Genomic DNA, 24,368 nt, shown 5'->3' on the forward strand with positions numbered 1-24,368 from the left:
GTAAATAGAAACACGTATAATGGTTGTTGTATTCGTTATTGGATGATGGCTGGTTTTCTCTACTGGAGTCAAATTCACGGACGGAGGACTTTGAGTTTCTTGTCGTTGGTTCTGATGTGATCATTGGTTGCTAAGGTCATTGTTGCCTGGAGGCATTTCACTGAAAATTCTCGCGTACCAGAGGAAATAACTGTACAATACAATACGATACAGTACAATACAATACAGCAGTATATCACTCCCTAACCAAGTATTGGTATGTATAGGATACCATATTTCATATTCAAAAATTATTGCGAGTAAGGTGCTGCTATGATATTGCTGTGGCAGATGGATGAACTATGTCAGCTGAAAAATGGCTGGCTGTGTCAGCTGCAATAGCCAGCTGCACCAGTATGCTGTTATTACAGCATTGACTTGCATATATTGAACCTCGCTGTTAGGCTACTGCACAGTGTGACCCAGCGATGGGTTTGCGGTGACAGTCATGGAAACTAAGGACAATACAGATGTACGACAAAGAAAGAAGACTGATGCAACACCATCAACATCGGGTTAGTGAACTAAATACTGTGCAATACTGCTTTACATTCACTCACTACTGTTGCAGTCAGTAATAGCAGTAGATTATGCTAGTATTAGCTTCACATTCGCGAAGGATTTCAATGCCAGCATGTAGCATTGTTTTTTTTATGTTACAATTGTATAAAAATGCATGCAGAAGTTTATTTATCATGATTTGTGATACATAGGCGCAGAAGGTGAGCAACGAATTCAGGAATTGATGGCTACATAATCATTGCAGTCTTCATATTTCAGCCGAAGCCTTGGCCAATCAAATCAGTATTTCTATAAAATCTAGTATAAAAGATTCCCTGCAATGTAACCTGCAGAAATTTCGTGAATGGTCTTATTTTGTGAAAGATACGTTGAAGTCCAGTAAGTTGGATACCTTTAGAGGCTTACAACGGTGAACGTGTTATATCGAGCAATGACAGCTTTGCCCCATTTGTGGAGTTGTCATATAGACTAGAATTGTGTTTTTGTGAATGGTGGATTTGGGAACATCCCTAACTCTGCATAACCCTGGTAAAGATATCGGTAAACCATGGCGCAACATTTTTCCTTACCCATGCTTTTATCCTTCTATCAGTTTTGTGTGTTAAGTAACCTTATCCATCAGCGGAGGTTGGACAGTACCATGACATAATAGGAAGTAGTTTGATTCGAATGTTTTTCAATATTTCATTTCATAAACCTTGTGAGACATAGGGTACAAACTGAACTTTTGAAACCCCTGTTGGAATCGGCTGTTACGTAGGGCCTAGTTGAGGTTAATAAAGGCATTTTAATGCTCACTTTCTCTCAGGTAATGATTAGTATCGTAGACCTATTTACCTCTGTTCAGTGATTTATATCTGAAAATGAGTTAAACTGCAGTTTCTCTAACGGAGATTTCTATTAAATCATTGCCAGTACCCCAGTACTGGTAAGGTACCTCATTCTATTTAGATCAAGGTGTTGATAGGATGCTTGTACTCTTAGGGTAGGGTATCTACCATTAAACCATCAATTCTAAACTTAAATTGTGAGACAAACTACAAAACGAACAATTATATACTATACATGTAACTTAAATTTGCAAGTGTAAAGCAAATTGATATACATCCATACATTGTAACTTATGTATTGCAAGTGTATCAATATACATCCAAACAGTTAATATACATGTTAGTACTGTAACTTATTTGAATTTTTTAAGGATATTAGAATGTTGTTTTATCTAGTTCTGATTGGTGTTCTATGTTTGTTTGTGCATCATGCTGCTCCATGGACATTACTCCATCGGTCCTTAGAGTGTTCCAAGCCTAGAGATTCTCCCCCTGTTTTATCAAACTCTAAACATGTATTTCGTAAGAAAGGTAGGCAAAAAACCGCGTGGATTCAAATCTATTTCTCTGACTTAGTCGATATAAAACCCTTGTAATACTATCATATTTCAATCTGGATTTTTTGAATGATTTATAGATGGAATGTCAATTATCATTCTATCCACCGATCTCGGGCTGGAATTCGTAGTGTCGTTAATCATACACTTATTTGCACATTTCAGTTATTCCGTGTCAAGATATTATGTTTATTTAAGATATAGATACACCTTAGCATTTATTTATACCAACTAGTATATTACTTAGAATGTGTACATAAAGCAGGATACTTTTATTGTAACATTAGCAGCAACAACAGTAGTAGATTAGTAGAAACTAGGCTATGGAAGATGCCTAATTCTTTGCTTTCATCTTTATTTCATATTTACCTATCAAATGGTGAGGCTTTTTTCATGATATTTGTATGATTTCATGCGATATTTGCTCGTATATTTCTTGAACTATTTGGATTCAGAGATTTCGAAAATTGACGATCTGAACGCATTTAAACATCAGCCTTTCTGTATAAGCATATGGAGCGTAAATGCAGTTTTCACAAACCGTAAAGCACATTTTCTATATGAAACAGGGGCTACACAAATTTACAGATTATTAGTATATTGTCATTCATGTGAATAATAGATTTCGTTTTACCGAATAAAATGCCATCAATTGGGTTGAATTTCAAGTACAGTTTTTTGCGTACATATTGATTAAACTATGAATTTCGATTTTAGGAGGAGAATCCACCGGAATATTTGGGCGTAAATTCGCGAGTACCAGTCGATTTGTAGTATCCAGTAAAGTATGGATGAACACGATACCGACTCGAGACTGCGACGTACTCCTGACATTCCCGGCGAAAACCGACGACCAAACTCTGATGTGGGTCCTCGCGCGCTTGCGCAGTCGTACACCGGAACTAGAGGTACACGTACGTCACCATAGTAACACTGGAGTTTATGGATTTTATATGACGTCATCATACGAAAAGTAAGAAAAATTTCTATAAAACATCGTTTATTGAATTTAAAACTGTCGGTGAATTGAGTCAATGAGATCATTTATTTAGAATAGTTCGAACATGAATCAAATGTCAAATTACTTGATTAGAGATTTCTATTGCTTATTCAATATATAATTCTGTCTTGTACCTATTGACCTTTATCAGACTAATGAGAGTTGAATTCAGATATTTCTTCATGAACAGCAGCAGATCCAGGGGGACATATGAGACTCGTACAAGTCCATCAAATTATTTTGACAGTGCCCTTTTCTACTTTGTTGACAAAAATAATTGATACATTTCTGTGCAGTAGTGACCCTGATATTGCCTTTGTGCCCTTTTGGGATGTGACAAGCTTTGAACACTGACCCCTCAGTGCAGGAGTACACATGATATCAATTGCCTTTTTGGACATCAAAATGCCCTTTTGGGACTTGAAAAGTTCTTCAAAATTGACCCCTCTGTTTAGGAGTACACATGATATCAATTGCCTTTTTGGATATCGAAATGCCCTTTTGGGATGTGACTAGTCCTTCAAAATTGGCACCTGGATGCGCCTGATGAATCGGTTAATACTCAAAAAGTTTTAATTTGTCCTGCTTTTTGTGCAGTCTGCTGAAAGGTGCTGAGGAAATCAACTTGAAGAAAGAACTAAAAATGGAATACGGCGGCGGAATGAAAGATTTCGAATATGATGACAAAGAATATTATAAATATATCGAAGAGGAAAGATTATTCTTCACGAGTCAAGAACGTCAGAGTATCGTTAAACATATGATGCATAATCTCAGAGCTATACAAGGTGATGAATTGAATAAAGTGCATTTCATCGAAGGACAAGCCATCAGTAAGTTAGAAATATGATTTTTTTCAGATTCATTTCGACTAGTTTTTTAATCACTCTAGTTTAAAAATATGAATTTTATTTTGTGTAGAGACTATGTAATTCTAATTTATATGGAATTCATTATTTCAGTACAGTTGAAAATATAGTTTTCAAAATATCCAGGGTAGCTTTTTACCATAATCTGCACATTGTACCGGCAGATATTCATACGCATGAATATATTCATGTGAGCTTTTTTTTTTGGTGATAGTTAGGAGTCCCTCGAGCGCTACGTCGAATGAATACGAAATGAATCACAGATCCTTCTGTTGTTTATGGACAAATTTCACATCGCATGATTATATAGATGCATATAGCAGATTGTTTTGAAATACCGCTATACAATTAATGCTGCTGTTTTATTACACAGTACCGGCGGCAGGTTCCGCCCGCGCTATATGCGAGTGATCGTGTCACAGACGTTGAAACAATGGATGATCGTTCCAGTTGTTAATCAGCGCGCCGTTGCCAACAACAGCCCGCTGATAGTAATCCCACAAAAATTAATTCGCTTTTGCGATCTTGATGGGGAACTACCAACGCTCCTGCGGCAAGCAAGGATCCGCCAGGTTCGCTAGTAGTTGCTTGGTCTTTCGCGGTCTATTTCTATATTTCAATGAAAACTGTATAGACTTTTCTCTTAAATAGATCAAATATTATGAAAACTGCACCGATATCTAAGTAGAAAAATGAATTTAAAGTATATTTGTTGGGTCATATCATAATGTATGGATTCGGGAGCCTAAAAATTCAATTTGAAGTTCATTGGAAATGAACTGATTTTGACAACGAAAGGATTTAGGATTTAGGATTTTATTTACACTCCAACCATTTCTATGGTACATGGAGGGAGACTTATACAAAGTATACAATATTTACAATTAACAGAAAGGAAGACTGAGTATTCGTCACGCAATCTGGCGGGAAAACCTGGCGTTGCACCTCCTCATTGATACTGGAAATTTTATGTCCAAAAAACAATATCGGTATTAGATTTCCTCTTGAATTATGTGACAGTGACAGTTTACGAGCCTGACATTGATGGCTACAATTTCAACGCAGAATTATGCCCACAGTGAAGTGGCAAAACTGTCATTCCAAGTATGATGGTTGCTACTCGGATATTATGAAATTCATGTTTTGAGATTCGTGGGTTAAAGCTCCATATAAACGTTTGGCGTAGTGTGGAATTGTCGCAATAAATCCAATATTGTAGTTTCTACGATATTAAGTTCTGATATACTGACGGACGTAATATATTCCTATATATTAATTCATACTGCATATGATCGACTATATGTGATGGAGATTTAATCTCAATCGCATTACATACGCATACCAGTTAAATCAATTGAGTAAAGTGTTTATGTTAACCTGTTACTCCCTGAACCACGATTATGGCAGACGTTTCTAATTTAAATTTGTCGAGATCAGTTGAATTAACATACGTACATGCGGATATTAATTGCGATTTAATTAGAATCCAACGGCAATTCTAAAATGTTTTAGTCTAATGTCAAGTTCAATAATTATGTTTTTTTAGGGTTGCGCTATAATATGCAAATGAATCATAATTATTATTATTCAAAACGTTTGAAAATAATGAATTTCTGAAAATTCTATTATGATATATTTTCTAAATTACTTAATTGGATATTTCAGTTCCTTTTTTGGAATCACGTAAAATCATCTCACGAGTTCTTCCTCTTCACAACAGTGAAGACCTTACCAAGCTGAAGAGGACCTGGGTGCAAGCGTTTTTCAAAAGACAACCTCTAGGTACGTTTGCATCAATAGACTCTGCGTTTTCCATTCATTCATACTTTCTTATGGAAGCGCTTTATCAACCAACAAGTTGTAGCTGTTTCAAGTTTCATTTAGCTACTAATTCGTGTTGACTGATGTATTTTTATCTACACTGAACGATACACAGCTGAATAGTACTGAACTCCTTCGCGTAAAACCGAAGAACAAGATATTTTCTCAAATGTTTATATAGAAAATGTTCATTTTCCCGTATCTCCCTGAATTTCATCTTGTTTCATATAGTGATGGTTTTAGTTTCTTATGTTGTACATTTTTAGACAAAATCTGTGATTATTTCGGAGTAAAGATAGGCTTGTATTTCGCATACTTGGGACACTACACGAAAGCTTTAATTCTGCCGGCGTTTTTAGGAGTCATGATGTGGTTTTCCACTGGAAAAGATCAGGTAAAAAGAGAAGTACTTCTGCTTAAATTCTGGAGAAAATATTGCGACGGCTTATTTATACAGAAATTCAACCATCTCCATTCATTCAGGAAATAGACGACTTGTGTTTTATGTTGTTTGCGTTGTTCAATATTGGTTGGGCAACGTTGTATTTAGAGCACTGGAAAAGACAGAGTTCTGCCGTCGCCTATCGTTGGGGCACGTTAGACCGAGATCCAGACCTTCTCGTTGAACCAAGACCCTTATTCAAGGTTAGTTCTAACAAATGTTAGAAGATTTTCTTAAATCATATTTCTCGGTGCTAGTGAAATTATTAATTAGTAATTAGCAATTCTGTTAAAAATGGAAATTAATGTGTAAGTGTCATACGTTATATTTGCCAATAACCAGTTATCAACATTTTTCGTGCATTCGTATACCGTATGTGAACAGTGCCATGTGTTACGCTCACCAGACTTTCCTATCATTGTCGTAATGCTGCCGTCGTTCTGCTGAGAGTCCTATTTAGAGAGTCAAATGAAGACCAGACGACGGCGTAATGAATCATAATTGATTTTTGATAGACAGCAATGAATGATTTATCTGCATTGATTGCATGAGATGCTGATATTCGTTAATCTCTATGGTCACTCATGTCCGATATGATATATTGTTATATCGTTTAATGTCACCCAAGATGTCACCATTTCATAAGCTTACAACTATCAATACCCCGGTATATGTCAGCTGAGCTAACACAAATTCTTTGATTCAGCCAGTCTAATTTATATGATCATTTGTTTGCGTGATATGTTCACACTACTCTTACGTCGCCATTTTCAATGAATCAATCATCTTCACATCTTGTATTCCATTTTAGGGTCAGTTGAAGGTTAGTCCTGTATCCGGTCGCCAGGAGCCATATTACCCGCCGTGGAAACGAAATCTTTTCCGCTACCTAGTCAGCATGCCGATCATCATCATTTGTCTCATGATCGTGTTTGCTTCCATGTTACTTATCTTCCAAGTAGATGGATACGTCACGCAGAAGGTGAAAGCCGGTGAACTGTGGAAGATTGCGAAGTTTGGCCCGAAGATTCTGCTCGCAATTACAATCGGCATTTTAGATGATATTTACAAGAAGATCGCATTCTGGCTCAATGATAAGGGTGATTATTTGAAATGTTTGATTATTTCAAGAAGAATCAATTTGTATCGCATTTCGTGAAACTTTTTTGCTTTTTCCAGAGAATTACCGTGAAGATAGCTCTTACGAAAATCATCTTATCATCAAACTAGTCCTTGTAAGTGGAATCAAACGCAGTACTTATTTGGGCATCTATAATATACGTAATTGACAAATGTTGCGACATGTTTCTCATATTTTTAGTTTCAGTTTGTGAATTCATTCCTTTCGTTGTTCTACATTGCATTTTACCTCAAAGACATGAATCGCCTTAGAGAGGTAAAGTAGTAATTAAATTTGTAACAAAATTAATGCAACCTTTAGTTTAGAATTCGTTACATCGTTTTTCAAAGGCTCTTGTAAATTCAATCTTAGCCTCAATTACCTAATATCGACATATCGCGATATTGTATCATTACCTCTTTTCTAGCAATTAGCAGCTTTGCTGATTACGCGGCAAGTGATAGGAAATATTAAAGAGGCGCTAGTTCCGTATATAATCGAGAAAGTAAAACTCTTCCAAGTAGGTTATAAAATGACTGCAAATATGAGTCCAGACACGCTCGATCGAGAAGCTAAAGAGATCTTACTGAAGAAACAAGCCGAGCGAAAAGGTAAACCAGCCATTTTCAACATAACATTAAAGATATGTGAATGTTAAATCCCACACAATAATTAAAAGACTAAAAAGTTTATCAAAATATAGAAATATTTCGGGTGGTTCCTATCACCCTCCTTCAGTCTAAGATGATATGTCGAATAAATACACAGTATATAGATATGAAATCAGAAACAAATTTATTTATTTGACATATTTCTGTATTTTGATTAACTTTTTAGTCATTCAATTATTGCGGAATTTTACATTCATTGTTTCCATGGATATTGTAATCTACTAATTCATTCAAGGCATATGTATAGAGATTTTTTTGTTTGCAGTATTTGTAAAATAGTAGTAGCTATTCCCATGATTGAAAAATGCGATAATCTTTTATTTTGTGTACCGGTACATGTATTGGTGAAGGGTAATACCTCCTAGGATACACGGAATGTACTGAATTCTGAATTGGTTAATGTTTTAAGCTTTGTTTTATAAAGGTCTCATAAAGGAAGGCATACAAGAGACCTGCGATGCGGTCGTAGCTTCTGGACTTCAAGATGTCAATAAAGAAAAGGTACACCTGAATGCAGCACATAGTGGACCTACGCTAACCCAAGCTGAGGTTGAAGCTGCCATGAAACCTGTAAGTTTCAATACGTAAGATATATCCTTCTCATGAAATTAAACTGAAATACATAGTAATAATGATATTAGATAAGTCTTATATAGCGCAGGTATCCTATAAAAACAGTTCAGATGCGCTCCACTAGTTAATATTGTCTGAATAGAAGTGTCTTTAGATGAGTCTTGAACTGCTCCGGAGAAAACGATTCAAAATCGGTGAAACTATGCGAGTACATGTGATTAATAACCATATCGTTCTGTATCTATTTATAGTACGAAGATACATTTGAAGATTACCTCGAGATGTTTATTCAGTTTGGTTATGTGACACTTTTTTCGTGTGCTTTCCCGATGGCTGCTCTTTGCGCATTGACTAATAACATTATAGAAATACGTAGTGATGCATTTAAGCTTTGTATGACCTCACAGAGACCGTTTGGTCAGCGTGTTGCTGACATTGGGGTTTGGCAGGTAGGATGGTGTACTTAGTCGCAAGAACCGTTCTTCTTTATTTTTGTATACATACATCTTTTAAAGCCATATCTTTTATTTCTTCAGGATGCATTAGAGTTGATGGGTGTGATAGCTGTGATTGTAAACAGCGCTCTGATCGGTATGTCAGGGCCTGTCCACCGAATGTTCCCCAATATGGGACCAACAGAAACTGTTGTCTTCATAGTAGTCTTAGAGGTATGTGATACAACTTTAAAGGGTTCATTTCTTTTTGTGCATTACCCTGGTATTACGATAGCTAAGAAAGGTTCTGAATATTCTTCCGTATTTCAGCACTTGGTCTTGGCAATGAAGTGTGGAATAGCATACGCAATTCCAGACATTCCTCATTGGGTCGAACAAGAAATGGCTAAGTGGGAGTTTAGGAGAAGAGAAGCGTTTAAGGTATAGTATCCCAAAAAGTAGTCTCAGTTTTGTTGATTTTATTTTTATGTTGTATGATAGGTACATACTACGCTGCTTGTAATTTTTCTATTTTAGCGAATCCAGAAGAAAAACAGTGATCGCAGTCAATCACATTCCAGGAACAACCAGTCATCTAACCATTCCCGTACTAACACTGTTCCATTAGATGAATGTGCACGGCCAGTTGGAACTTCCTAGAGTTAAATAACATATTATATATAAAAAAATACATATAAATATCTTAATATATTTTTATTGATGCATCAAATATTCTGTGGCAGTGTGGGTCTGTGAAGGGGCTTAATCAAAATTTGTCATTACGCAAATGTATTTTGTTATGTATGTTAATTTTGCACTTATTTATGCTGATGTTAAATGTGTTTATTTTGGTGACTTTTTAAACCAACTCTGTGTTATTTCTCAAGTTATGTGTTGTATTTTGGAATCACCTGCCGTATATACTGGTGTATTGTTGGCTGTCGATACATTGAATATTTGGCCCAGGAATATCATGCCTTGTTGACATGCCATGCGACTCAAATGTATTTTCTAGGCAACTCTTAAGCAGTAATTGTTCACATTTATTTTAGTGCAGGGGGACTTGAACTATCTAAGTTGTCAAGTATTTCTTTCATAAGGAAGGATATTTCCTGATACACTTATCCCGGTATTCTACATAAGTTGAAATACATACCTAGAAATGATATTTTACATCATTGGAAATATGATAATACTTGTGGTGACATTAGCAATTTCATCTTCATGAATATTCGGCAGTCTTTTTACATGCCTGTACATCCCATGCTGTGCATCCCATCTTTATCCTACCCATTAGGCAAAATTGATGGACTAAGAATCTGAAACTGCTAACACCATTTCGGTGCAATGCTTCATTGATCTTGGTCTCTCACATGAATTATTTTTTGAAATGATTTTCTTGTGTGTTTTCTCCATACTGTTAGTCAAATGTGCTTTGCATTGGTGATAGCAATAATTACGGTAGCTGAGATTTTGTGTAGAATGGTTATTCTAACAAGGCTGTATACATATGTTTATATTGCTGATATTTCACCCATTTTATGTTATCTTTTTCTTTTGCTTTGTTGACCATCTGTACAATTTTTAGGTTATTTGCTACATTGATATGTTTGCCTTTATGTGATGATCCTAGATCTAAATAGTGATAATAATTTGTATACCGGTATGCATGGTTGAAATTTCATAAAATATATGTGTGTATGTTGTCTGTACATTGTACCCATCTCATGAAGTCTTTCAGTTTGATTCTAGATTATTTTTAAACATTGATGTATTCAATTCTTGCCTTTCGTACAATATGTATTGCACAGTGATGGCTCTGAATCTTTCACAGTGAGAGTATTTTTGATTGTGCCATTGTGATTGAAGCTTAGTTAGATTGTTGTGCCAACGACTGTAGTTTTGAACCATCAAAGTAGTTTGTTGCTCAGAATGTGTCCCTTAATTCACCAGACTAATTACATTTTGTATCATTGCTCATTTTTTCAAATCACATGGTGGATAAGATAAATGATGATATGTACTAGTGAATAGAATTTGAACCGATCAGATTGAAGTGATGTCAGTTAGGTAGTTGTCTGAAACCGATTGTATTTTTTTCTACTCTAAAGAGATTTCTATTTTTACATTTTTCTTGTGCTCATAAAATGTTGCTTGCACGGAGTTGTATCTGCATATAAGTGTTTCGCTCATGAAGGAAATGTAATTATACAGGCAAGTTTAGCTCCTTGTAGCGAAGTACATTGGTTTTGAGGTTCTCATTTACTTCTTTCATGAGTATTATTTTATCCAAGATTTACTGTTTGATGGATTATATGTATATACATATTATAATTGTTTACTAATAATCCATGTTATCTTTCCTAATAATCACGTATGGTAACTACTTTAATAGTGGAGTTTTATCCTATTGAGGTAAACTTCCATTTCATTGAACTATGATAATTTTCAGCTATTCTGTTGTATGTGAGACTCTGTGAAGGTCATTATATTTTACCTACATCTCTTTGAATGTCGAATGGTGACATCGTTTATCAAATCTCTTTGCAGAAAAAAGTCTTAGTGCAATAAAATGAAATCTCTATCAGACTGCGATCTCCTATAAAAATCTGCGTTATATATACTTCTCTAACTATACAATCTTGTTATTAGTATTTTCATCTTGTTGATTATTTTGGTGAAGCTTTTTCATTGTCCATTACTCTCCTCTACAAAACGAATAAATTATGAATCTTTTTAATTTACACACATAGCTTTTGGGATGTTTCTTTTTTGCTGTTCTTGGCAATTTTTTTCATTATGAGACTTGGCGACAGGTTATCAATTCGTCGTCGTTGCAGATACCAAAGCACTAACAATTCAATGCTCCTCAACAACAGAAGAATGACGATCCAATCTCGCCTTGGAATTCATGCTGTGGAACGATCGTTCTGACGAGCCTCTAGGGGGAAAAGAATAACGAGGTTGCTAGGTATCTTGTGTTTCGTTGATAGTTATTACTTCTACAAAGATCATTTTTGAAATTTCGACTTATAACCTCGAATTAATTAGACTTTATGTATCGAAATTTCAACTAAGAAAAACTAATACCATATGGCCACAATGCTCTTCCGTCGAGACAGTAAAAATTTAAAGAATAAAAACATAGCAAAATGTACATTGATTCGTATAATATACACTATTGGCCAGGCACTCAGTGCACTAAGCCGCGGGAGCTGCAACGATTCGCGCACGTTTTATTTTCTGCGTCTCTTCTCAGTCCCAAATCATTTCTAGCCACGATTCAAGACAAACAACAAAGAACGAGCTTTATTTTTTGGAACATAACTTCAGACTCAATGACACCAGTAAAACTGGTATTGTCATAAATAGAAGTTCAAATCATGCTAATACAAACAAACATCAATAGTAATAGCACTTTATATCATCTTTCAGAATCTCCAGACTCATTGAAACCGGTTTCATCACAAATAAGAGGTTTAAATCATGCTCAATACAAATGAACAACATTACCGAAAAACTAAGAATTGAACTAAGTTTTAGTTTGTTTGCACGAAATCGTTTTAACCCAAAAATTTATCATTTTACGCTTTACGCTAATATATATTGGATAACGTCCTAACTCCGCGTTATACTATAAGGTTCAAGTTCAAGTTCAAGTTCAAATTTATTTCACAGAAAGCATGACAGGCTATTTACACAGGTTGAGAGAAAAACAAACAATAAAATTTACAATTTTTAAAAAAGGGATTTGCGGTGAAACTGATTTCATCTACCGTAAGGTGCTGCTGCTATGCTCATCGTTAGCGGAATTTTCATACACTAAGATGAATCTAACCTTGGCACGTAGCTTGATATTAGTGTATGAAAAATCCGCTAGCGATAAGTATAGCGGCAGCACCTTACGGTAGGTGAAATCAGTGTCCCGCAATCCCTGTGTTCCGTTCACCCCAGTACTTTTGGTATTATTGTTGGTCTGAGCTCTGATACTTGACGGTTTATGCGATGTCTATCATTGTTTCTTAAGTTGGAAACTTAGCTGGTGAGTTCAACTAACTTTAAATCAGATAACGTTAATCTTTTGACTTCATGCTTAGAAATTCAAATCTTTTTTATTGACTGCTTTAAAAGTTAACAAAAATTTGAATAAAAGTATCAGCATATGCAGTGTCAATAGGACAACACAAAATGTAATTGCAATTAAAACAGTTTTCATTATAAAGTGAGTGAATACTGTCTAATATGATTATATTTTTCCTTTCTAGAATGAAAAGTCCAAAAAAAGGGCCGTGGCAACTACTGCATATGGTGTCCTGTCATCTACAATGGACATCGGGAATGGATATTATGATTGATGGGTCAACTTTAATTTGAACAGTAACAAATTGGATAATCAACCAAAAGTCACAGCAAAAAAAGAACAAAGGGAGAAGACATCCGTGTATAGTTACTAGCATTGATTTTAACGGATAAGATTTTATTGTTACTTACTATGGATAGTAGAAGAGAAGATGCTAGTAGTACGAGTAGTTCTGATGATCGATTTATAATCGATGGTATAGACTACATGCAACAAGGAAGAGTTAGTCCAAAAAATGGTGAAAATATTGAAAAAACTGACTGTACAAATGGTGTATATTATTTCGAGACTGATCACTGCGCTCTTCAAGGAAACAAGGATTATCAAAAACTCTTGAAAACTCTAGCGATTTTAGAATCGCAGCGGATCAAAGCGTTGACCGATTTGGAGAAATTGATGGACAGCGAGGAAGCCGCGTTGAAAGAGCCGTTGGTATTCGTACAAAGACTGCAAAACAAAGAGGATTTAGGTTTGCCGAAACCTCTTTTCATTCCAGAAATACCAAAAATTGCGTGGGATGAATACACGTATTGCGCTGCAGAGTTTAATATGAGTTTAAGCGGAGTGAAAACTCGCGGAAAACGCGTTAATCTTGACAATTTGAAACCGACAGCGTCAAATTCTATTTCAAATGATTCTTCTATCGCTGAGAAAGTTCGCGGTCGCGTGAAAGTTGGAGATAAATCGGATACTTTTAATAAGCTATGGACGGTTGATGAACAAAAACAATTGGAAGACTTATTAGTTCAGTATCCACCTGAAGCAGTCGAAGTGAACCGGTATAAGAAAATTGCTAACGCTCTGGGTAATAGGACCACTCAGCAGGTCGCAAGTCGAATTCAGAAATACTTCGTGAAACTTCATAATGCCGGTCTTCCAATACCCGGGCGACTTCCCAGTAAATTAACTATATTGCATAATACTGCGAAGACCACTCACAAACATCAAAAGCATAATCGTTTTTATTGGAAACCATCAACGTTCATGCAATCATACGATCCTCCTGTTTATATGTCCGATGATGATTGCGTTGGGGACGAGGATGATGATAACGATGATGATAGATTTGATGAATCATTTTCTCATATTAAGCCGGCAGTGGTTCTCGATTCGCGGCAAGAAAACGCATCAGTGTCGGACGATGAAAGCATACCCGTCGAACTGCGTGCATCCGACGAATATACAGAAATAATGCGACTGAAAAAATTGAAAAGAAAGAAAATACGCACGGAAACAAGTTCCAATTCACAGCAACTACAGCACATTGGTTACAAATGCGATCGTTGCGATTCTGAACCAATAATCGGTATACGGTGGACTTGCACGGATTGTCCTTCGGGTTCAACTGTTGACTTGTGTGAAGAATGTATCCACAGTTCATTTGAAACAGTCTCGCACCACGCAACTCATCGCTTCAAAGCTGTACATAGACCGACACCAGCACTCGCCATCGACATGGATTATACTAAACTGACTCCGAGTGGATACGATTATTTGGACCCGAACTATATGCCTGCTTGTGAGACTGAACATTGATCGCGCCGCATAATCTTGTGTTACGTCGAATCCTCAGTAGTTCAAGTCGCTCCGATTACTGTTTCAAATGGAGTAGATCAAACAACTTCAACAAATTGAAAGAAATTTTGATATACAAATGTTTTTGAATTTATTCTTTCAAGTAAACCAATTAATCCCATATAAATGGAACAACTAGGAATAAATAAAACGATTTAATTTTGACGAAAGGTTTAAAATATCTATTGCTATCAAAATAGTTTTTGTTCCTAAAAATGGTTTTTGGATAGAAAAAATTAAAAGCAAATACTCTAGAAGTGTTGGACTTTATTAAGTACATTGTATAGAGGACCGGTATACAGAAGCCTAGAAAAAGTAGGCTGGCCGCGACTTAGTCTTGTTCATCAAAATAAATAAATACACAAACATAAAGTAAAGTATTATAATACTATTTGGATAGATACACCAAGCCACAAAAATACACCTAAAATTGTACCTTATAAAATATACGAATCAAAATACAGTAGAACTCGCTTAATTCAGATGACTATGGACTTCACCCAGATTTCTCCGAAAATCACATGGTGAAAGTAAAATCAGAATTATGAATAATAAAGTTTACATAATTCCAGGTTAAATCGGACCAAATATTTCATCTGAAATTAATCGAAAATCTGGATAAAAAATCCAAATTGAGCGAGTTCTACTGTACGCATCATGGAAGACTAACAATTTCATACACATGGTAATAAGTACATAAACATGTAATGCGATATTTTTCCAGGCTTTTTGACTGAAACAAGTTGATAAACCACTTGATTTGTGTTGTAGTAATTGAAAAAATATACAATCTCCAGTCTAATCTTTTTTATTTTTTTTTTCACATGTGGAATCTAATAATTCATTGAATCGGGACTGATATTAAAAATGCAAATCACGCAAGTTTAGGGAGATTTCTAAGGTCTAAGAAAACAAGTAAATCATGATTTTCTAGCAAGAAATAGGATTGTGGATACTTAACATTACAAAGAAGAAAACACGATTGCCATGATATCACACATAATCAATATAAATAACACATCTTAAAATAATCAATTTTTCAACACTAAGAATTATACTATGAAAATAAGATCCCTTTTATCCAATTACAGTAATAATTGTAGAGCTTATAACAATTCTTTTATGCATCACGTCAAATAAACACTAGATATTTGGCTAGTGGATCGTAGTCAGTTGATCGAGCATCTAACTACGAAGATTTGTGCTTAGGGTTATAAAATCTAAAATGCGCTAACCCTGGTCTCAACTCTTGTCGAGTCACATCTTGGATTTCATCTGTTCCTCATACTGAGACGGAGAATAGCCAAATATAGAATTTTATTTAGCTGAATCAATAGATATGTCCCAAATATTGTACTTAAATGATATGACATTATTCTTGCATTAGAATATTAAATTAAAACAATATTAACTGTGTCTACTAATTTATCAATGAATTTTGAGGAAGACTGTTGACAATATTATAGAAATACGGACCACAAGGCAAAGAAAAATAATTTTGCTCTAAGGGCCTGAATAAGCATTCCCAGTATACTCCGATATCAGTGATTTATTATTTTGGTGGCAAAGAGAGTACGGCCCTATATCGGGGGGGGGGGGGGGTCTAATTTTGTTTAGTTCCAAGACAAAATACAGATGTACTGCTGTCTGTCAGAAAAAAACCTGGCATTAGACGGGGTGGCAGTATATCGGGGGTTGACTGTAACAGAATAGTTGTGTTGATCATGTTAAAACTTATAAAGAATCGTCTGCATTTGCATCGGTTATGTTTTGTGGTACATGGCGAGGGCGCCGATAACCAGCACGAACGATATACAGAAATAGGTGTTGAGCTGTAAGTTGAATATGATCATGGAGAGAATCGTCGTGACGACCATCGCCGTTGAAATCAAAAACAAGCGAGTGATATTGCTGGCGTGTTTCATTATTGCTGACATTATCAAACCGGCGAATGTCTGAAAATTAGAAATAAACATTTACACTAAGTTTCAAGATGACAGATCTTTTCATACTGCATATAATTGTGGTAGAGGAGCTGTGTTAACCTGGTGACAAGTCAGTTAACATGAAGACTGGTAGTACTTCAGTAAACTTGAAGAATACAAGCTATCGCTACTAGTGCATCATCTCAACTCATTTATCTAATAAAGCTACGAGGCACTATAGCGCAACCTCGTTATAACGAACTCGGATACTATGATTCATCGGATAAAACAAATATAGAATTTCGTCCCAAGTAAAACAATCTAATTAATTTCATACTGGATAGAACGAACTATCGGTTATAACGAACATATTTTCTAGTCCCGTGAAGTTTGTTGTAACGAGGTTCCACTGTAGAAGCAAAAACTTGTACTTTCAATAAAAAGCAAATTGAAGTTTTGCCATTATTACTACTTCGATGAGAGTGTTTACTTTATACACACTAACCTGACTTATCACAATCGCCCACGTATAAATAGAGAATCCTTTTATCAGATTAAACGAACCATCTGAAAAACATTGAATTAAATCATCAGACGTATGAAATTGATTCAATAAACAACAGTGACACGAACAGTGTGCGTTTACTTACCCTCGGATGATACTACACCAATAAACCACGACGACCCATTCAGCAGTATACCAAAACTATATAATAATGCATTCTGAATATGTATTGACATCTGAAAATGGGAGAACATAACATCAGGACAAGATGATAAAAATATATAAATACCTGTAATTTTTTCAAATCAAATTACACGTCATAGGTGACAATGGTTCTTTGGCTCAGGCTCGAATCTGTTGTCACTGATGTATGCATCAGATGCATGAGACAACTCTGAAATTCCCATTGCATTTTAGATATGATGTATCTAGGGCCAACGGCTAAATTTTGTCAGGACAACTTCACAACTAGTCCCTCATTCTAACATTGCACCAAAGTTTCATCAAGATCAATCCACTATTAACGAAGCTAAGTAGCTGAAAGACACACATGCAGACAGTACGAAAATAAGGGTCTCGTAACAGAAGCCGGAGAACCAAAAATACTGTTAGTCTAACTGAGAATCGTAACAGACTTACCTGATAATGACGCTTCAGGACATATTCACAATAAACTCCCGACATTCCAGATATAAAGCAGTAACCACTTATCATTATTAATCCCTGAAGTGTTATATGTACGACACCGGCTGATGAAGTTAGCGGTTTCGCTTGTAAACCACCATAACTGGAAAAGTACGAAACAAGTCAATAATCGTACATTCAGATGTTAAATAAAACAGACAGATAATACTGGTATGCAAGACAGTTACCTATTACAGATTCCAGCTACAGCCAAAATTCCTAACGATACCCATTGTATCGGTGAAATAGGTCTAAAATACACAAAATAATGGCTTACGTAAGCTACAAGTCTACAAAACTTTTTAAATCCATTGCAAATAACAATTTACATTTACCAGGTAGAATTTATTTCATGTTCAACTAACCTTTTTATGATTAATCTGTACAAAAAAGCAGTTGACAGGATCTTAAAATTACCGAGCACCTACAAAGTGGTAAAATGACATTTGATGATATCAACTGGAAAAGGTGAGCTATGACGATGAACGGGTCATTTTCCCCCATTTACATTCCCATGATATAAGACAAAATGTTACAATTTATTCATTTTAATTCAAATTATATATCCAAATTCCCTATCTTTCAGATTTTTGGCAAAATTTGAACGTAATTGTGGCACGGCCAAAGTTTGGTCTTTTCTTACATACGTGGCTCTAAATGAACGTATGCTTGCGTAAAGGGGGGGTGGATGGGGTAGTGTGTGCCGTTAGAAAATCAGAATTTCACGCGCACGTAATAAATGAATGGTGCCTTAGCAGGTTACCTGATACGTTGCGGGATCCATTTGAGTTTGCATGTGGATACCGAGGTTATTGTTGATCAGGTACAAAACAGCGGGAACAGAAAAAGGCAACGCGTAACGTAAGGTTGGCATCGTAAAGCCGTGTGCTTTAGCCTCTGGAATGAACATGCATATGGAGAGCATCAGCTGAAATAAGAAATAAACTTATATAAATTCTATTAACATGATTCGTATATTTCTGCATTCATAGACTGAATAAGAAACACGAGGATCGATTGTAATTGCACGATAAAAATCATTTGTCAGCGGCTGGCTATACTTGATCTAAATTGACACATGTTTGATATTTCAGGCTAGATACACTGCTTGTTACAGTACTACTTCATGAAATGTGAAAACGAAAATTTTTCAAACCGTAAAAATCTTGATACTAACCTTCGAAAATTCTGTTAATAAAACTTGTGACGCTGAACTGAAAGGTATTTTTCCATCGACTTCGCACAAATGTACAAGTATCGTATACGAGCCATATAGAATTACCCTGGAAATAAATTCAGCGAGTTTTTTGAAGCATTTTCTTTAGTAGTGGACAGAATCAGCGGGGAATTTCAGAATCGTATTTTCTATATCTTACCCGACAAGTAACAGTAGTTTCCATACTAATGGACTGAATGGTTTCACTGGTTCTTTGATGAGTTCATTTTGACCTTTCTCCACATCATCTGGCTGCAGAAAAATATATTTTCTAATGATCATCATATAACACGGGCACTATCAATCTACAGCCAATCTAACACTGACAAAAATCTCACAATCTACGATTTTCAGGGTTCAATATTTCTAAATCTACATGTATTTGTAAATCCAGTACCGGTACTGGTTTATCCAACACTGCCTGGGTTGAACTATCTGAGTGCCAATCTATATGATCGGCAAAATTATTAAGAACCAAAGCATCATTTAAAATCTGCTATCATGCTTGATTAGGCGCAGATTTTGCTGCGATTGTGTTATGAATCATTTTATTAAATATTGTGCACGATTAACAATGGAGTGGTCTAAAAGCAACTAAATCAATACTACAAGGTTCAATCAATACTCCTCGATAGACCAGCCTTGATAGAGAGCCAGGGCACGAGCCAACAGCTGGTATCTATTGACGACAGCTGCGCTGGGGGTTATTACAGCAACAGCTGGTGACAATGGTCAGTACACAAACATCCCGTTTAACTCTTGATGATCATGTCTGATTATCCCATCGCAAATTATCTTCGAAGATCAACTAATGTCGATTCGTTTTTCTTTTCATTAGAAATGATAGTAATCAACTGTTGTCCCTGGTTGCATGATAAAACAACCAGTAACTGTACATGCTGATGAGTATCTTGTGGTCCGATTACGATAATAATTGTGGATAAAATACCCCAATCAGTCGCTTGCCGCTTCGGGCTGTTTGGGCGATTGTTTGAATGAAGCGGAATTGAAATTTCCCAAAAAATTCTGTAAATTCGACCGCTGATCACGCAACTTAATCTGTACTTCAAAATCAAACCCCCTGTTTCGCTCCCGGCAGGTGTAATCGGTTTGTAAGGGAAGCCAAATCAAACGAAATCTACCAATCAAAAAAGCAAGAGGGTCAATCCCTAATCTAAGATATGAAAAAATATCACTATTAAGTAAAAGTGATTACAGATTACAGAACTATTATGATTTAAATAAAAATGATGTTGTTAATAAAATCAACAGGGTTATCATGATTAGGAAAGTAACATAAAATTCAATTTGTTCATGCACAGCAATAGAATGCAATATAAATACCGGGTATAGAGACAGATTTGAATGCTAACTCAGGCATCCAGTTGATATGGTTTTGATTACTTCGTTGTTGAGATCATGCAGATACAACATAACAGGAACAATTATCTTGCATCGAATACGGATTGAAAACTTATGAAACTCAGCGAAAGAATAGAAATCATAGCAAAGCGAAGCCTGAATGCGAAGATACACAAATTTACCTGTACTTTCGTTTCCATAATCCGCGAAAGACTGTAGCTGTAACCAGTAAACAGAGTTTAGACAACTTTTGATCGACGACACAAAAGCTGAACGTCTGCTCCTTACAGCACGGTTAGTATTAAAGCATCGATGTGGCATTTCAACGATCAATATAAGCCTACATATGCGACCGACTGGTCACATCAGATATATGCAACCGCACACCGCAGTTTAAACAATAACAGTTGCACATGTCACAAAAATATAAAATGCGTTGAATTTTATCTTACACTTCATAATTTAGTGTACGAGTACAATGACCTATTGTCAGTGTTCTAATGAATGACAATTACACTGATTGGGGGTAGGCAACAGGTTCTGATGACAAGGTATTAACATTAAAAGTAGAAAATCTACGGACAAAATTTGTTTAGTTGAACTCATTGTATGAGTTGTTTGTTCAGTTTTTTTTTAATCTGTGGTTATTTTTCAGCGGACGATACGAGATCGCTTGGATCTACGTATGAAATCATAAATGTATGTGCGCGATCACTGCTGGTAGAAAAAAATCTTACCATAAAAGAAATCTGAGATCTCTTTTGAATCATGGCGCACATGTGTTACAGCAACGGGTGACAGCTTTTCAGCTATGTAGTATAATGAATATACTGCCTGATGTAATATAGAATATCTGCCCGATTTTAATAAAATGCTATTAGGTTAGGTGCTTTCCAAATGAGCAGAAAAATATGTCAGTACATGGAGATATTTGCAAGGGAAATAAATCGGCTTATGCACTGGCTTTTGAAATTGGGTTAAGATCATAAACCTCCGGGCTTTTTAACCACAGTAACATGAACATACTAATGTAGAAATTACTACAAATGATCCCTAGGACCACGTACAATTCAGAGGCGGACCGAGGGGGTAAATGTGGGGGTCTAGATATTGCCCCTAGAATTTTGAGGTCCTTTATAAATTCCATCTTTGAGAATTCTGGACTGAATATCTTCTGAAGAAAAATCAAAATTCAGCTCGAACATTTGGAAAAATATGATATACATGATAGTGTAAGCTTGGAGTAATAAGGCACTCAATATCTTGATAACTCAATAAGTGGACACCCCTTTCCTTTGACCCAGGATCCATCCGCCAATGACAATTACTAAGTCTATTAGCTAGGCTACAAATTTGAGTCAAAAGCAGGAAATAGTAAAAGCCTTGCTTGGTAGAACTAGACAGATAATACTAACCTAAATTTTTCAGACATTTTGAATAAAGTTGTCTCGAGCTGCCTTTGTAGCCAGGAAAGTATCTTCTAAAATCACTAACTGAAAGAAATATTTGAGAATAAACATCAAAATTGAAATAGCAGATTTAGATTCTGTTAGACTAGGTGGCCTATAAAATTTTATCAATGGTATTTTGTGACCTTTTCAATAAAATTCTATAAAAAACTACACCGCAGGCCAGTTGAGTTACGTAAACGGACTAATTTCACAATCCGTAAACACAGTCTCTAGGGCCTTGTTTTATAGACTGGTTTTTAACTTTAACCCGGGGGCTAACTCATTCATTTTCAGTTGAGTTAACCCCTGGGTAGGGTTTTTGACACCAGAGTCTATAAAACTGTGCCCTTTTTTGCCTTGTGTTGTGGGGTGGCTTCACTAAACTTTAGCTAGTCTAGTACCTAGCCGTTGTTCCTGAAACAACGTTGTACGGAACCGTAACAACGACTGGTATTCAGACTAAACTTTAGCTCGAGTCTTCTCTGTCTCGTCTAGGCCTCTCCCCTCCCCCTCACTCTAGCCATTTTTGGTGTAAAACGCTGCTCGATATAACATGAGGAACGCATAACAACGACTGCTACAAAATATATATGGTGTTTATTTTACCTTTTTCTCCATCAAAATGTCAAAATGATCTGTGCACGAAGTTGTCAAGTTTTACAATCTTTGTTGCTCCGTAAGCGACTACTGTATCGTGGCGCCACCAACTAAGTACCGGTATGGCTGACATTATATCCATGACGGGAGAGACCTTTGGTTCCAATAGCGGGTTGCTCCGATTTGTTCTTATGCCGAGCTTGTCCGCAGCCTGAGCGAGATACATCGGATAACAAACAATGGGAATGCACCCAGTATTCCTGCAAGTAGATAGCATCCCCAGTACATTAATTTAATACTGAATTGAACACTGAATTTAAAATTTAAACTTGCTGGATGAGTGCAAACCACTGACACGGGTTGAGCTCATGGGCATGGACCGGGCACCAACTCCTAGAAATGATAAACCTTTTCTGTAGCCGTAAGAATTCTACATCTATCGTTCCTTTCGTGTGAATCCGGTTTGAATATATAGGTTGAATAAGTTGGCTCTGTGAAGAGCTAATCGAATCTAGCGTCCAGTCCAGGTTCACTCTCGATCAATTCATGACAATCTGTTTTCACATTTTACCATTTCCATTCATCAAATGCAATTCCGTCTCAAACTACTTTGAAGACTTTGCCAAACGACTTCAAATTTCGCTTTAGAAATGGGTAAGACATAATCAAATTCGACGATTTGTTGTAAAGTTTCATCGACCTATAGCAACAGCGGCCCTTTGGAGTCAAAAGAGCTAGAACCTTGTACGGTATCACATGCCAAACGGATGAATATTGAAAATTTTCAGAGGTGATTGCTATTCAAAAAAATATTCAATTAAGCGTCTGCTAAAATCCAAATGTCAAATTAAGACTGTAGGTATTGGCATAGATATACCACATGCCAAATTTCAGATAGGATCAGAATTGTAGGACATTTTTGCATATGGACATTGTTTGTGTGAGTTGTGATAAATCTAACAAAGTTACTTATGTAAATTCCTATTAGACCTTTTCATTAACAATCACTAATGCCATATGTAGAGAGAATCCCACAATGATAGGGAAAAAGTCCGAAAGTGTAACTTTGAGATAGTAGTTTATTCAACGTTTAGACTATATCCTTATAGTCATCTTCAGGAATAAAAATGCCATATGTAGCATTTTCAAATTTGATGGCCCATTGTTAGAAGAAAGTGCAAAAGAAACAACAGGCGTGGTGTTACTGGTGTTACTGGAACTGTGTGAATAACAAGCCTCACGTAGTCACAGTCTGTTCACTTTCCAGTTATAAAGGGCGGTTCATTAAACATTGATGGTATGTGTTACAAACAACGAGTAGAAATTACAGCTCAGAGCAGCATAGAACAACGGGAACCTTAAATAGTGAACAAGGTTCTAAAGACTGGGAATGTTATATACTTTAAAGTAGTTACAATTGGATTATTCAGAGAACATAATTTAAAGGTAAAAGGTTCTTAAAGGGAATGAAATAGTCTTGATGCATCAGAAATATTATTTTGAAAATCTATTTTGTTTTTCGATTAACTTTTATAGCATAGAATATAGATTTCCAAACTTTAATCAGTTTGGGTTCATAGTTTTGCACATTTTTGGACCCGGTTGAACAACAGGCCTTTAGCTGTGTTACACTTGTCTTAGCCATTACATCATTTCTTTGTAATGATGTCCTAGAATATAACTTCGGGGAGGGCAGAGAAACCCAAAAAGGACATGTCTAAAGGATATATGTAGCAATGATATTTGCAGAAAGGGCACTTTTCCAAATTTCTGGGGGGGGGGGGCAATGCTCCGTGTAAATGAAAATAAATTTCT

General features: G+C 36.0%; 3 protein-coding genes across 3 annotated transcripts; 2 read left to right on the top strand and 1 right to left on the bottom strand.

Moving 5' to 3' along the window:
• Positions 1-376: 376 nt before the first annotated feature.
• LOC141906476 (anoctamin-8-like) lies at positions 377-11,605 on the top strand. The gene is made up of 15 exons (XM_074795781.1): positions 377-554; positions 2,666-2,921; positions 3,546-3,781; positions 5,483-5,599; positions 5,905-6,032; positions 6,122-6,283; positions 6,892-7,180; positions 7,260-7,315; positions 7,402-7,476; positions 7,628-7,811; positions 8,296-8,441; positions 8,696-8,893; positions 8,981-9,112; positions 9,209-9,319; positions 9,416-11,605. The coding sequence occupies exons 1-15, from the start codon at positions 488-490 to the stop codon at positions 9,536-9,538; spliced, it is 2,280 nt and encodes a 759-aa protein (XP_074651882.1). The 5' UTR covers positions 377-487; the 3' UTR covers positions 9,539-11,605.
• Positions 11,606-12,789: 1,184 nt separating this feature from the next.
• On the top strand, positions 12,790-15,025 carry LOC141906477 (ZZ-type zinc finger-containing protein 3-like). The gene is made up of 2 exons (XM_074795782.1): positions 12,790-12,920; positions 13,144-15,025. The coding sequence occupies exon 2, from the start codon at positions 13,371-13,373 to the stop codon at positions 14,772-14,774; it is 1,404 nt and encodes a 467-aa protein (XP_074651883.1). The 5' UTR covers positions 12,790-12,920; positions 13,144-13,370; the 3' UTR covers positions 14,775-15,025.
• Positions 15,026-15,223: 198 nt separating this feature from the next.
• Positions 15,224-22,654, bottom strand: LOC141906478 (putative UDP-sugar transporter protein SLC35A4). The gene is made up of 12 exons (XM_074795783.1): positions 22,563-22,654; positions 21,921-21,998; positions 20,688-20,724; positions 19,304-19,395; positions 19,105-19,210; positions 18,691-18,855; positions 18,293-18,351; positions 18,116-18,178; positions 17,883-18,030; positions 17,389-17,479; positions 17,244-17,305; positions 15,224-16,768 (listed from the first exon to the last, which is right to left on the bottom strand). The coding sequence occupies exons 2-12, from the start codon at positions 21,935-21,937 to the stop codon at positions 16,577-16,579; spliced, it is 1,032 nt and encodes a 343-aa protein (XP_074651884.1). The 5' UTR covers positions 21,938-21,998; positions 22,563-22,654; the 3' UTR covers positions 15,224-16,576.
• Positions 22,655-24,368: the final 1,714 nt, after the last annotated feature.

This window comes from Tubulanus polymorphus, chromosome 5 (assembly GCF_964204645.1).
Source record: "Tubulanus polymorphus chromosome 5, tnTubPoly1.2, whole genome shotgun sequence".
In the NCBI taxonomy this organism is placed as follows: Eukaryota; Metazoa; Nemertea; class Palaeonemertea; order Tubulaniformes; family Tubulanidae; genus Tubulanus; species Tubulanus polymorphus.

Coding starts and splice junctions, on each gene's coding strand:
- LOC141906476 (XM_074795781.1), top strand. CDS start 488: ATGGAAACTAAGGACAATACAGATGTACGACAAAGAAAGAAGACTGAT. Junction 7,316..7,401: donor TTATCATCAAACTAGTCCTT/GTAAGTGGAATC, acceptor TCATATTTTTAG/TTTCAGTTTGTGAATTCATT. Junction 9,113..9,208: donor TCTTCATAGTAGTCTTAGAG/GTATGTGATACA, acceptor TCCGTATTTCAG/CACTTGGTCTTGGCAATGAA.
- LOC141906477 (XM_074795782.1), top strand. CDS start 13,371: ATGGATAGTAGAAGAGAAGATGCTAGTAGTACGAGTAGTTCTGATGAT.
- LOC141906478 (XM_074795783.1), bottom strand. Junction 19,396..20,687: donor TTATGGAAACGAAAGTACAG/GTAAATTTGTGT, acceptor ATTTTTCTGCAG/CCAGATGATGTGGAGAAAGG. Junction 18,031..18,115: donor GTAGCTGGAATCTGTAATAG/GTAACTGTCTTG, acceptor GTACTTTTCCAG/TTATGGTGGTTTACAAGCGA.